The sequence below is a fragment of the Carcharodon carcharias genome, chromosome 13 (genome assembly GCF_017639515.1).
Source record: "Carcharodon carcharias isolate sCarCar2 chromosome 13, sCarCar2.pri, whole genome shotgun sequence".
Taxonomy (NCBI): domain Eukaryota; kingdom Metazoa; phylum Chordata; class Chondrichthyes; order Lamniformes; family Lamnidae; genus Carcharodon; species Carcharodon carcharias.
The window spans coordinates 107,074,238-107,087,135 of NC_054479.1; the positions used below are offsets into that span (position 1 = coordinate 107,074,238).

Below are 12,898 nucleotides of genomic sequence, written 5' to 3' on the forward strand. Positions count from 1 at the left end.
AGATCTTGCGCACCATTTACGTTTAGGTTCCGAAGTCTCAACATTCGCCAGGTATTTCACTCTTCTTTCCCAAGTAATTTTAAGCTGAATTCAGTATAAGGAAGTCCTGTTTTCAATAGTTACCTTGAATCCAATAAGATTTATAGAATTTTTGATGAGAAGTACTTACCATTCCTTTGGGTTGGTTTTAAAAGTACAATAATCAACCTGCTATATTAACAATGGTCTAACAGACAATAACAATCTCTGTCTCTCAAAAGAGCAAGGAGACTGCATTGACTCAGTGGCTACTGACATGTATCAGAGCCATGCTGCAGAGAAGCTTATATAGTTGATATATGGTGATCATTAAGGCTATCAGGAGGTACCAAATATGGAGAACGATGCAAAATCAAGGGCCTAATCAAAGAACAGGCCAAATTCAGAGCTGGCAATTATCCGTGTCTTTGAATTGCACCATAGGAATTGCTCACTGTTTAAAAAAGTGTCTGGACTTTCAAAAATGGATTACAATTATATTTATCCAGGAGTACTATTTCTACCAAAAGGCAAATCATAGAGGATTTGAGGCCTTTATTATTTCAACAAGCATACTGAACCCAGGTTGAATAGACAGCATATTACAGAATACATCCATCACATACTTTAGGAATTAATTATAAAACACCCTAGTCAGCAAAAGTTGTAGATGATTTGAATAGCAGTCAAATTGAAAGCACGGGCCATGCGAGTGACCATGAAATTGTAGGAATGTCTTTAAAATCCAACTGATTTACTAATGTCCTTCAGGGAAGGAGACCTGTCATCCTGGCAGGTGAAGAGGTTGGAGAAGGCGTAGGGAGAGTTTAGCTGCACAGTAATTCCATTATTTGTGCTACAAAATAAATTTGGTATCAGTTCATTGCTACCTGAGCATTTATAGCATTGTGCAAACTTAGCAAATTATTTAAGCACACTGTTCACACTAGTAAAAGCTTTTGCTGAATTCATCCAGTATCTGTAGAGCAAAAACTCCAGTTTGGTTAAAAAAAATGGAAGTTAACAATGTTAGAAACCAGTTTTAATGGGCAACAAACAAAAACCTTTAGAGCAGAATTTTCAGTGTGTTGGGCAGGCAGGCCTGACCCAATCTCCGGCGGGCGGGGAGCCAATCCCTGCCAGAGAAGCGGGCCCCGCCGCCATTTTACGTGGGCGTGCCAATTAAGACCCGCCCAGCATGACATCCGGCGGGAAGCGCTATGCGCTTCCTGAGAGGGCGGGGAGATTCCCCAAAAGCGAGTGCGCTCTTTCACGCATGCGCACCAAAGAGCGCACATCTCACTAAGGCTAAGTGCTGCCTCAGGGAGATCGCTGAAACTTTTAAAAAGATTAATAGAAATAAAAAAAATCCTAAACATGTCCCCCTCGTGTGACAATGTCACATGAGATGGGACATGTTCATAAATTACAGTAAAGCTTTATTAAACTGTTTAAAACCCTGCATGAAACCTCATCCCGTCGGTGGATGAGGTTTCATGTTTTTCCTATTGCCCGCTGGGGCTCCTGGCCTGTCCGCCTACCTTAAGGTTGGACGGGCAGGGCCTTTAATTATTTAAATGATCCTGTCAATGGCCTCAATTGGCCATTGACAAGTCGGCGGACGCACAGCTGATTTTGCTGTGCCCCCACCTTCCTGAAAATTTAAATGGGGCGGGATGATGTTGGGGGTTCCACCCAACGTCATCCCATGTTGGCGAGCGGGCCCCCCCCCCCCCCCGCTCGTCGACGGCAAAATCCTGCCCCTAGTGTCTTAAAGGAATTGCGTCATCAAGCTTTTTTTAAACTACTTATATGATTTCACTGTTCTGAGGAAAAAGTGGCCCAATAAAGTACTAGCATATAGTACAGTTCTTTATCTATAAGACAAATGGGATACATTTTCAACAATAAATATGCTCATTCTTGAAAAGAATTCAAGTGTTTAATGAATGAAAAAACTGATTAAATCTGTTTAAAAATAACTGAGTAGCAAAGATTTTGGAAGATTAACATACATCACCTGCTCAGTTTTTTGTTGCATTGTTTGATTTCAGCTACTGAATAAATAATTAAATGGGGTTCTGATCTTTTTAAATTGGGAGTTTTCACAAACTCTAATTGGAAAACCTGATACACTGAATTGTTGGCTAATTAGATGTGTATTTATTAGGAATAGATAATTCAAATATAGTAAAATAATGAAAACAATCGAATACTTTATATCTTTGCATGAAAATCAACTATGGAAGTTTAACACTTTTTACTGAGAATATGTCCCTAACACTCCACTTCCTGCTCTTAGAGGGTGGGAGTGGGACTTCACCAGGGATGCTCAGCCACAACCCATCCTTCTGTATACAGGTTAGGCTTGGGCGGCATCTCTGCCTGCAAGTAAGGGCTCTACACTGCAACAGCAGATAATTCTGTCATCAGTGCAATAGGGTTGCTGCTGAAGTACCAGTTGAGGACTATTTAAAAAAAGGCAGAATAAACCTAAAAATGAGCATTAAATTTTATGCCAATACTTCAGCCAAGGCCAAGGCCTTCAACAGGTGAAGTAAAAGGAGCAAAGACAGCTACTATGCATTCTCCCTCCACCAAACAACCTCAAGGTCATTCATACCCCCAAAGACTATCAATAAGTTTTTTTTTTGGTGGTCCCAGGGAATGACAGCAAAATCAAACTTGAAGCAAATGGGCCATGAATCTAGATCCTGTCTCTTGCTGGCATTTGCAGGCAGATGTGAAAGGAACAGGAGAAAAATTAAGGTCGGGCAGGGAGAAGGCAGCAAGAGACCTCATAGATCAATTTTCCATGTTTGATTTAGGGCAAGATAGTAGAGCAAAATTCAGTGCTTTTATACGTTAACTGAGTAAAAGACAACTCAGCAAACTAAAATGTTTCAAAGCAGCATCCAACACCAGTTATGAAATTGCTGAGGAAGTGGAACACAGCATCAAGCTGCAAGATCTTTCAGTCCTCAATATGTTCTAAAGCGGTTCATAAACTAATTAATTACTTTTAAAACGTTATGTAGGTAGACACAGCAGCTAATTTGCATCCAGCAATGCTTCAAAATTGGTAATAACATGAATGACCAGGGTAAGTGAGGTGGGGCGGGGGAGAGGGGGGAGGTGGAGTAAGGTGAGAGCAAAGAGTGAACCAAATTAAATCAGGCAAATAGTTTCACTTTAATTTTTTCCATCTAGGGCATTTTGTCTCACCAATTCCTCACTAGCAAACTATTTAAATAGTTTCCCCCCAACACCACCCCACAAGGGACAATTTTACCAAAGTTATTTGGCCTGGAATCTAAGCAGATCATCAAAAATGGCTTGATGAATTAATTACTGGAAAAAATAGTTTCACATTCAGGAACTGAGAGCATTTTTGAACTGTTTACATCAACAAATCAGGGAAAGCTATGTGGGACAAGCATTGAAAACAAATCACACTTTACAAAGACAGTGTGGATGACATCCTAACCAATTATTTACATTAGCTTTGTACAATTTAAATGGATGCCAAAGAGAATACAAGGAACCACATATTCACAAACACACCAAAAACAACCTGGACAAATATTTTTGAAATGAATGGAAGTCAAATAAAACAAAACATTAATACTTGGTTCAAGAAACAAAGATCTATACTGCAGGAACCAACTCCGTGCAGCTGTACAGAAGTACTGAACATTCTTACAAGAGGAATGTAAAATACAGAAGAAAAATGGTGAGTACAGTGCTACCTTCTGTAGTTCAGTTAGATATAATCTACTGGTGCATTTACACTACTACCTACATAGGATTCACATAGTGAACACATACTAAGCTAAGCAAAGGCTAGCTTCATGTACTACAACAATAAATATATATTTCTATTTATGTACAAACTCAAACACTTAACAATTCAATGTTTATATATTTCTCTCTATTAATAGTTACTAAAATAAAGAATTGTTCTCAAACTATAGAAACTTTGTATAATTGCTTAGAAAGTACAATCAGATTGCATTGATAAGTTGCAAGGTGCAGTAAAATGAAAAACAAATTTAGCTCAGTTCAAAGAATGTAGTTACAAAAGCAATTTGGATCCTTTGTCAGAAAAACAAAATATGAAATCTGCAGTCTAAATTTTAATAGCAGTCAGTAACTCAGTACTGACACATACTCCAATTAAAATGAGGCAGATGATTGAGTGGCTTGCTTTTAAACTCTGTGCCACTTTCTAATTATACATTTTTAAAAAGTCTGCTAATTTTCAAACCAGTGTCATGCAACAGAGCAATGACATTGTTAATCTATCTTTTTTAACCTGAAATACTGTAGCTTAAATTTAAATTCTCCCCTTGAAATGGAAGTCTTAAATTAAAAATTGACAAGTTGAAACCTTAAAACTACACATTAAATTTGTTTTTTTCTGTTGCTTCTAATGCTTACACTTTGTGTAATAAATATTACTGTAATGCAAAGTAATTCAGAATCACAAGATTACACAGTAAATTTAAAAACTTAAATAATCTATTTTAAACTTTGACATAAATCGTTTAAGGAGTCCTGAGATAGCTTGGAATCTGCTTAAACTGCAAATGAATTTCTAACATCTTGTTGCACAGAAAGTTCTTCTATTCCTCTTACAAAAAGCCTCAACAGCTGGCAGTGAACCCTACAAAGAAAAATAAAATAAAATTAGTCCAAGAATTAAATACTAAAATGTTTATTTATCTTTCAATTTGAACAATTAGGGAAGAAAACAAAAGTAGGAAGAAGTCAACAGCTAGGACAGTGAGTGTCCTGGTGTACATCCTTCCATGTGTATTACTGGATAAGTTTGAAAAATTATTTTAAAAATGTTGAAATCAATGTTGGTTTAAACATATTAGTAAATCTTGAGTCAGGGTAGAAAGTTTATGCCCAAAACTGTGCACTATGAAGCTGCTCCATGAAGTGTGGCCCTCCGAGAACTGTGTACACTAAGTTGTAATGAGTGTAAATGAGGACAGAGCGACAATGCGAGCAAACTATGAGGGAAAACAAAACACTTCAGAGGCAGATGATTCTACATTGCACTGAAGACTCTCTTATATGATTTTATTTTTCATTAGTGTTGACTTAAATGTTATTATAACGTAGTGGTTATAATACGACTTATAATGCCTTCTTTGTTGTGATCTCTTACTGTTCAGCAATTCATTGTGAAAGCAAACACATAAATCAATTATATCCACAAAATGCATTAGCTTCTCATTTCCAAAGATCAATAATGGTGATGCTGCGAGATTAAATATAAGTATATAAATGGAGCCTAATTAAATTAAGATGCATTCTATTGAAAGAATGCCAATTTTAAAATGTTTTCTGCTTGAATAGATTTGAACATTGCATTCTCAAAGATGATTTATATTGATTCAGACAACTGGAGTAAGCGGAAAGGTTTATCGTGTACATTTGATTTAGGGCAGATTCAATATTAGCTGAAATATTTTAGCAAAGGGAACATTATTATTTTCTAATAACAAAAACAGAAAATGCTGGAAAAACTCAGCAGGCCTAACAGCATCTGTGGAGAGAAAAAATGAGTTAACGTTTCAAGTCCCTGTGACTCTTCCTCAGAGCTCTGAAGAGTAATAAGGTCTTGAAACATTAACTCTGTTTTTTTCTCTCCACAGATGCTGCTGGGCCTGAGTTTTTACAGCATTTTCAGTTTTTATTTCAGATCTCCAGCATCTGCAGTATTTTGCCTTTATTTTCTAAAAATATTGTTTATGTTTGCCATAAGTTTTAACCCTTATTGTGTCAAAACCAACAGTATATCCATAAAAACTGCACAACAAATAGTGACCAACAAATATATGAACAAACCTCCAAATTTAAAACAGCACTGTAAAATAAAACTCAGATACAGACCTTTACCTTAGTAACGTGTATTCCTTTGCAATACAGTCCCCAAACCCAAAAAGCCCGCTTCCACTACCTTCCCAAGATGTACAAACGGACTGCACCCTGGCAGACCTATTCTTTCAGCCTCACCGAACTGATCTTTTCCTATCCCAACTCTACTTATTCAGTGCTTGACCAGTGTCTTCCAACCTGCACCTGTGACTCTTCCAAAGCCCTCCATCATTGTAACAGTTACTAATTTGCTCAGCCTAACCATCTCTTCACCACGGACATCCAATCTCTCTATACCTCAACCCCCACCAGGACAGTCAGAGGGTTATTTGCTTCTTTCTTGAACGGAAATCTAACCAGTCTCCATCCATCACCACCACCCTCTGGCTGAACTGGTTCTCACACTGAACAACTTTCCCTTTAACTTTTCTTAGTTCCTCCAAATAAATGGAGCTACTATGGGTACCTGCATGAGTCCTAGCTATGCTTGCCTTCTGTGGAATGTTCCAGTCCCTCACCTCTTTTTCAAGTACATTGATGATTGTATCAGTGCTGTTTCCTGCTCTCGCCCTGAACTAGAATATTTCTTCAGGTTTGCTTCCAATTCCACCCTTCTCTCACCTTCACACGGTCAGTCCTGGTCTCTTCCCTTCCCTTTCCCGACTTGTGTTTCCATTTCTGGGGATAGCCTATAAACAAATATTTATTAACTCACTGAATCCCACGCTACCCTGCTTCCTACAATAGCTCCACCTCATTCTCCCAGTAGCTCTGTCTCCATTGCATCTGTTCTGAAGATGCAACTTTCCACACCAGCACTTCAGAAGGGTCTTCCAGATGCAGCCTTCCAGACTCAACATTTGAGTTCAACAATTTGAGCAAAACATCTACTGCCCCATTTGTTTCCTCTTCCTTTGCAAGCTTCTATTTTCGCCTCATTTTTCCCTCATCTTGGCTTCCGAATTGGCAGCTGTTCATGATTCTGCCAATCAACACCTCCTCTACACAGATCTTGTTTCTTTACTTGTCCTATTACCATTCCATTTTGTCCTGCACCATCAACTCTTTTGTTATTTAATCTCTCCTGCCCTCCAGCCACTCACAGACCCCTTTTGTTCTTTTACGAGCCCTCCTCTCTTTCTTGCTTAAAACTGATTATATTCCTAACTCTTCCCAGTTCTGATCAAAGTTAAGTGACCTTAAATGTTAACTCTGTTTCTCCCTCCACACATGCTGCCTGACCTGCTTAGTATTTCTAGCATTTTCTGTTGTTACTATCTAGAACAATAACAGCCAGGCAGTGAGCCAGATGTTGTATAGTATACATTGGTACCAATGACAAGGAGGGCAGGTGTTGAGGTCTTTTAGTCAGATTTTCAGGAGCTAGGGAGAGATTAAAAAGTAGCTCGTCAAAGGTAGTAACCTCTTAGTTACTTTCCAGGTCATGTGTTAGCTAGAGAAGTCGTAGGAAAATAGGGAGGATCAATGCTTGGCTTCAGGCATGGTTGAGAAGGGAGGGATTCAGATTCTTGGGGGCACCAATATCCTTGTGAGCAAGTTCACTAATGTAATTGTGGAGGGTGTAAGCATAAAGAAGAAGAAAGGAGGAATAAGGTGCATAAAGTGAGTATTGGATAGTGCTAGAGAAAAAGGTAGTACCATATTAGATAGCAAAGAGGTATGACAAGGATTACAAAGATAGCTTTAGAATGCATGTATGTAAGCGCATAGTGTGGTGAATAAGGTTGGTGTGCTATCAGAACAAGTATCCATGTGGGAATATGTGGTGCCATTAATGGAAATGTGGCTTAAAAATGGTGAGAACCAGGCACTCAATATTCAGGGGTACAAGCACTTAATATTCAGGGATAAAAAATGTGTTCACAAAATCTAGAGAAGGTAAAAAAAAGGTGGGGTGTCAGTACTGATTAGGGAAGACTTTGTGGTGATAGAAAGAGAGGATGTCCTTGAGGGGGAAACGACAGAATCCATTTGGTTAAAGATGAGAACCAAGAAAGGTATGATCACATCACTTGGGAAATTCTACATGCCTCCAAATAGCGAGAGAGAGAAACCGAGGAGAAATTCTGCAAGGAAATCACAAATGTGCAAGAACAATGGAGTGGTGATATTTGGGGACTTTTGCCCAATTGATATTTGGGTAACTAATCTTCGAATAAAAGGAAAGAAAGGGGAGGAATTTCTGAAACATGTTCAGGAGAACTTCCTTGACCAGTATGTTCCTGTCCAACTAAGGAGATAGCATTGTTAGATTTGGTACTGGGAAATGAGATCGGCCAAATGGACCATGTGCCCACAGCGGAACACCTGGTTAACAGTGATCATATCACAATGTTTAGATTATCATGGAGAAGAGCAAGAAACAATCTAAAGTAGAACTTGTAAATTGGAAGATGGCTAAATTCAGCAGGAAATGTGGTAATATAGCCAGAGTAAAATGGAATCAAAAACTGGCAGGAAAAGCAGTAAAGGAATAATGGATGATCTTTAAGGACATTTTTCAGGTACAGGCAAGGCACATTTCAACAAAGGCAAAGAGTAGGGCAATTAAAGCCATAGCTCCTGGGATGACGAGGAAGATAGAGAATATGATGAAACTTAAAAAGGTGTATGATGCATGTCAGGCGAACTCTTCAAGCAACAGCCAGGCCAAATACAATAAATTGAATAGGGAGGTGAGAAGGAAAATAAGACTGAAAGAGAATGAGAATAGAATGGCAGTTAACATAAAAGGAAACCCAAAAATCTTCTGTCATCATATAAATATTAAGCAGGTAGTAAGAGGCAGGGAGGGGCCTATTAGGGACAATGAGGGTGATGTATGCTTAGAGGTGCAGGGTATGGCTAGAATACTTAATAAGCATTTTGTTTTATTATTTACCAAACATAAAAATATCAGTGGAAGCAGAGATAGTAGAGGTAATGGATAGGATGAAAACAGAGGCAGGATGCACTAGAAAGGCTGGCTACACTTGGATTGGAAATGTCACTTGGTCTGGATGGCTTGCATCCCGGGTTGAAGGAAGTGGGGATACAGGCAGAAGTTTTTGCCATAATATTAAAGATATGGGGAAGACACCAGAGGATTGGAGTGTGGCAAATGTGACACAGTTATTCAAGAAAGGGGTTAACGGCAGTGAACGTTTTAGGTGATGGATGGAGTGCCAATCAAATGGGCTGCATTACCTGGATGGTGTCAAGCTTCTTCAGTGTTGCTGGAGCTGCACCTATCCAAGTAAATGGAGAAGTTTCAACCCTACTTCTGACTTGTGCCTTGTAGATGGTGGACAGGCTTTGGGGAGTCAGGAGGCAAGTTAGTTGCCGCAGGATTCCTAGCTCTGACCTGCTCTTGTAGCCACAGTATTTATATGGCTAGTCCAGTTCAGTTCCTGGTTAATGGTAATCCCCAGGATGTTAATAGTGGGGGATTCAGCGATTGTAATGTCAAGGGGCAATGGTCAGATTCTCTCTTGCTGGAAATAATCATTGTATGGCATTCATGTGGCATGAATGTTACTTGCCACTTGGCAGCCCAAGCCTGGATATTGACCAGGCCTTGCTGCACTTGGACATAGGCTGCTTCAGTATGAGTCGTGAATGGTGCTGAACGTTGTGCAATCATCAGCAAACCTCCCCACTTCTGGCCTTATGATGGAAGGAAGATCATTGATGAAGCAGCTGGAGATGGTTGGGCCGAGGACACAACACTGAGGAGCTAGCTTGGCTAGGGGTGCAGCAAATTCTGGAGCATAAGTCTTCAGTAACAATGCTGGAATAGTGTCAGGGCCATAGCCGTAGCAGTATCCAGTGCCTTCAGCTGTTTCTTGATATCATGTGGAGTGAATCAAATTGGCTGAAGACTGGCATCTGTGATGAATCATCCAAATGCCACTTCTGGCTGAAGACTGTTGCAAATGCTCCAGCCTCATCTTTTGCACTGATGTTCTGGGCTCCCCTATCATGGAGGATGGGGATATTTGTGGAGCCTCCTCTCCGGTGAGTTGTTTAATTGTCCACTGCCATTCATTGAATGGATGGGTCAGGACTGCAGAGCTTAGATTTGATCCAGGGGTTGTGGAATGGCTTAGCTCTGTCTATTGCTTGCTGCTTATATTGTTTGGCAGCAGTCCTGTGTTGTAATTTCATCAGGTTGACACCTCATTTTTAGATATGTCTGGTGCTGCTCTTGGCATGATCTCCTTCACTCTTCATTCAACCAAGGTTGATCCCCTGGCTTGGTGGTAATGGTAGAGTGGGGGATATGCAGGGCCATGAGGTTACAGATTGTGCTCAAGTACAATTCTGCTGCTGCTGATGGCCCACAGCGCCTCATGGATGCCCAGTGTCAAGTTGCTAGAGCTATTCGAAATCTATTCCAATTAGCATGGCAGTAGAGCCACACAACACGATAGAGGGTATCCTCAATGTGGAGAAGGGACTGCATCTCCAAAGGACTGTGCGGTGGTCATTCCTATCAATACTGTCATGGCCAGATGCATCTGCAGCAGGCAGGTTGGTAAGGTTGAGGTCAAGTATATTTTTCCTTCTTTTTGGTTCCCTCACCACCTACTGCAGACCCAGTCTAGCAGCTATGCTCTTTAGGACTCGCCAGCTTGGAATGTATTGGTGCTACCAAGCCACTCTTGGTGATGGATATTGAAGTCCCCCACCCAGAGTATATTCTTGCCACACTCAGTGCTTCCTCCCAGTGGTGTTCAACATGGAGAAGTACTGATTCATTTGCTGACATGGTGATTCCTTGCCTATGTTTGACCTGATGCCATGAGACTTCATGGGGTCTGGAGTCGATTTGGAGGGCTCCCAGCCCAACTCCCTCCTGAATATGCTACCATCTCTGCTGGTAATGGTGATGGTGGTGCCTGGGGTATTGTCTGTAAGCTATGGTTCTGTGAGTATGAATATGTGAGACTGTTGCTTAACCAGTTTGTGAGGCTGCTCTCCCAATTTTGGCACAAACCCCCAGCTGCTAATAAGGAGAACTTTGCAGGGTTGACAGGGCTGAATTTGCTGTGGCCGTTTCCAGTGCCTAGGTCGATGCTGGGTGGTCTGTCTGGTTTCATTCCTTATCCAATTTTCTGTAGCAGTTTGATACAACTGAGTGGTTTAACTGCCATTTCAGAGGGTAGTTAAGAGTCAACCACAGTGCTGTGCATCTAGAGTCACATGTAGGCCAGGCCAGGTAAGGATGGGCAGATTCCCTTCCTTAAAAGACATTAGCAAACCAGATAGGTTTTTACGACACTCAACAATGGTTTCATCATCATTAGAATTTTAATTTGATTTTTATTGAATTCAAATTGCACCATCTGCCGTGGTGGGATTCCAGCCTGAGTGCCTGGATCTCTAGATTACCAGTCCAGTGACAATACCACATTGACTCTGCCTCCCTTCGAATGTATGCTTTAATCAACTATCTTATAATATATGACACTTATATTCATCCCAGGTGGTTTCAAGTTTAGATCGGAAAGTCCATGGTGAGTGATAGGTCTATGTTGCAAAGTGATTGCTCAATTTCACTAGATCTTGAAGTCAATCATACTGAACATACGCCAGGTACAAGAGTGAATTAGCTATTTAAACTTCAAAAGGTACATCACTTTTATCCATATATGTATGAAAACATGAAATGTCCATTTGTGATTTGTCACATCACCCATTACTGAACAGTGGAAAATTAATTTTTCACGTCGTCAGTGACCTGTAGTCTTTCTGTGCAACCAGTTCACAGACTAGGATAATTCATTGCACAATAAATACGTACCTCACTTCAATGGCTGTGTGCTCAATTATCTCACCATCACAATTCCAACTGCTCTGAAGCTGTGCACAGCTGCAGCTGGGATGATCCCTACAGATCTGGCCAAAGAGATTTTTAACAACATCCTGGATATTACTATCCTCCTCATCACAATACTTTGGTGTGAACTTGAATTTCTTCACTCGATAAACCTCAACAAATGCAAGGTCAAACTGAAATATATAAAGAATAATGTTGCGAATGTTAACACTTTTGAATGCATAGGTTTTTCAAATAGTACTTGAATAAATAATGCCAGTTTACCAATTAAAAAGTTCAATTGCAGAAGTGCTCCTGCAGTCTGAGTTTTCTCACACCCCATGATTTACATTAGCACCATATCAAATTACAGATGTTACATATTTGATGACTTTTCCCAGTTCTGCTTAATAATGTTTTATCAAATTCTGATCAACTTCTTTAACAATTAAATATCCTGGTGTTACATTGCTGAAACAAACATGTGCCTTCAAGCTATCACTTGACACGACATTGTGAATAACCTGTTATATATTCCATTTTTTTCTACTGGCATATACATTAGTGCGTCTGCAGTTTGACTGGCTCAACTAAAATCAGAGGAATGCCAATGTGTGTCACTGCATAATCTGTAGGCATAATGTAAGCTTTCTTGAACAGTGTTGTATTTGTGGAGGATTATTTTCAAAATGGTAATTTTAAATGCAACTAATATAATGCAAGATATGGCATGCTATGATGCTTATAAGTGCATACTTAAAGGAAAGACTCAAACTGTCTTGTTAATTTAGCAATTTGCTGAATTGGTAAACTTAACCTTTGCTACATTTCTTGAAGATTACAAAATATTGCAGCTGTTGTAGCAGTCACTGTATGCAATAGTAACCCTACTATAGCACAAAATTAACCATTGGGCATGTTTTAAAAATAAAACTTGTTTTTAAAAAAAATCAACCTGTGATACAAACAAGATACCCAGGTGAGCAATACACAAACCTGCCCCTTGTTCCTTAGTTAAATATTAACTCCAAGGATTTACCCTATACATAAATACGAATGACTGTCCACTGTCACAAGTTTAATTCAAAGGGTGCTACAGTGGAGATAGAACACCGAGATGGTTTAAGCATTAGGAGAAAACAAAGCATTCTTGTAAATGACATTTCA

The 12,898-nt window shown here is 39.7% G+C and overlaps 1 protein-coding gene across 3 annotated transcripts in view; it reads right to left on the reverse strand.

Moving 5' to 3' along the window:
* Positions 1-1,946: 1,946 nt before the first annotated feature.
* Positions 1,947-12,898, reverse strand: part of cerk (ceramide kinase) — a 69,453-nt gene continuing 58,501 nt past the window's right edge. For all 3 annotated transcript variants that reach the window (XM_041203535.1, XM_041203536.1, XM_041203534.1), the window contains 2 exons: positions 11,717-11,925; positions 1,947-4,684 (listed from right to left, as the gene is read on the reverse strand). In XM_041203535.1, coding sequence (XP_041059469.1) covers positions 4,597-4,684; positions 11,717-11,925 — 297 coding nt within the window. In that variant the 3' untranslated portion in view covers positions 1,947-4,596. The remainder of the gene's footprint in view (positions 4,685-11,716; positions 11,926-12,898) is intronic.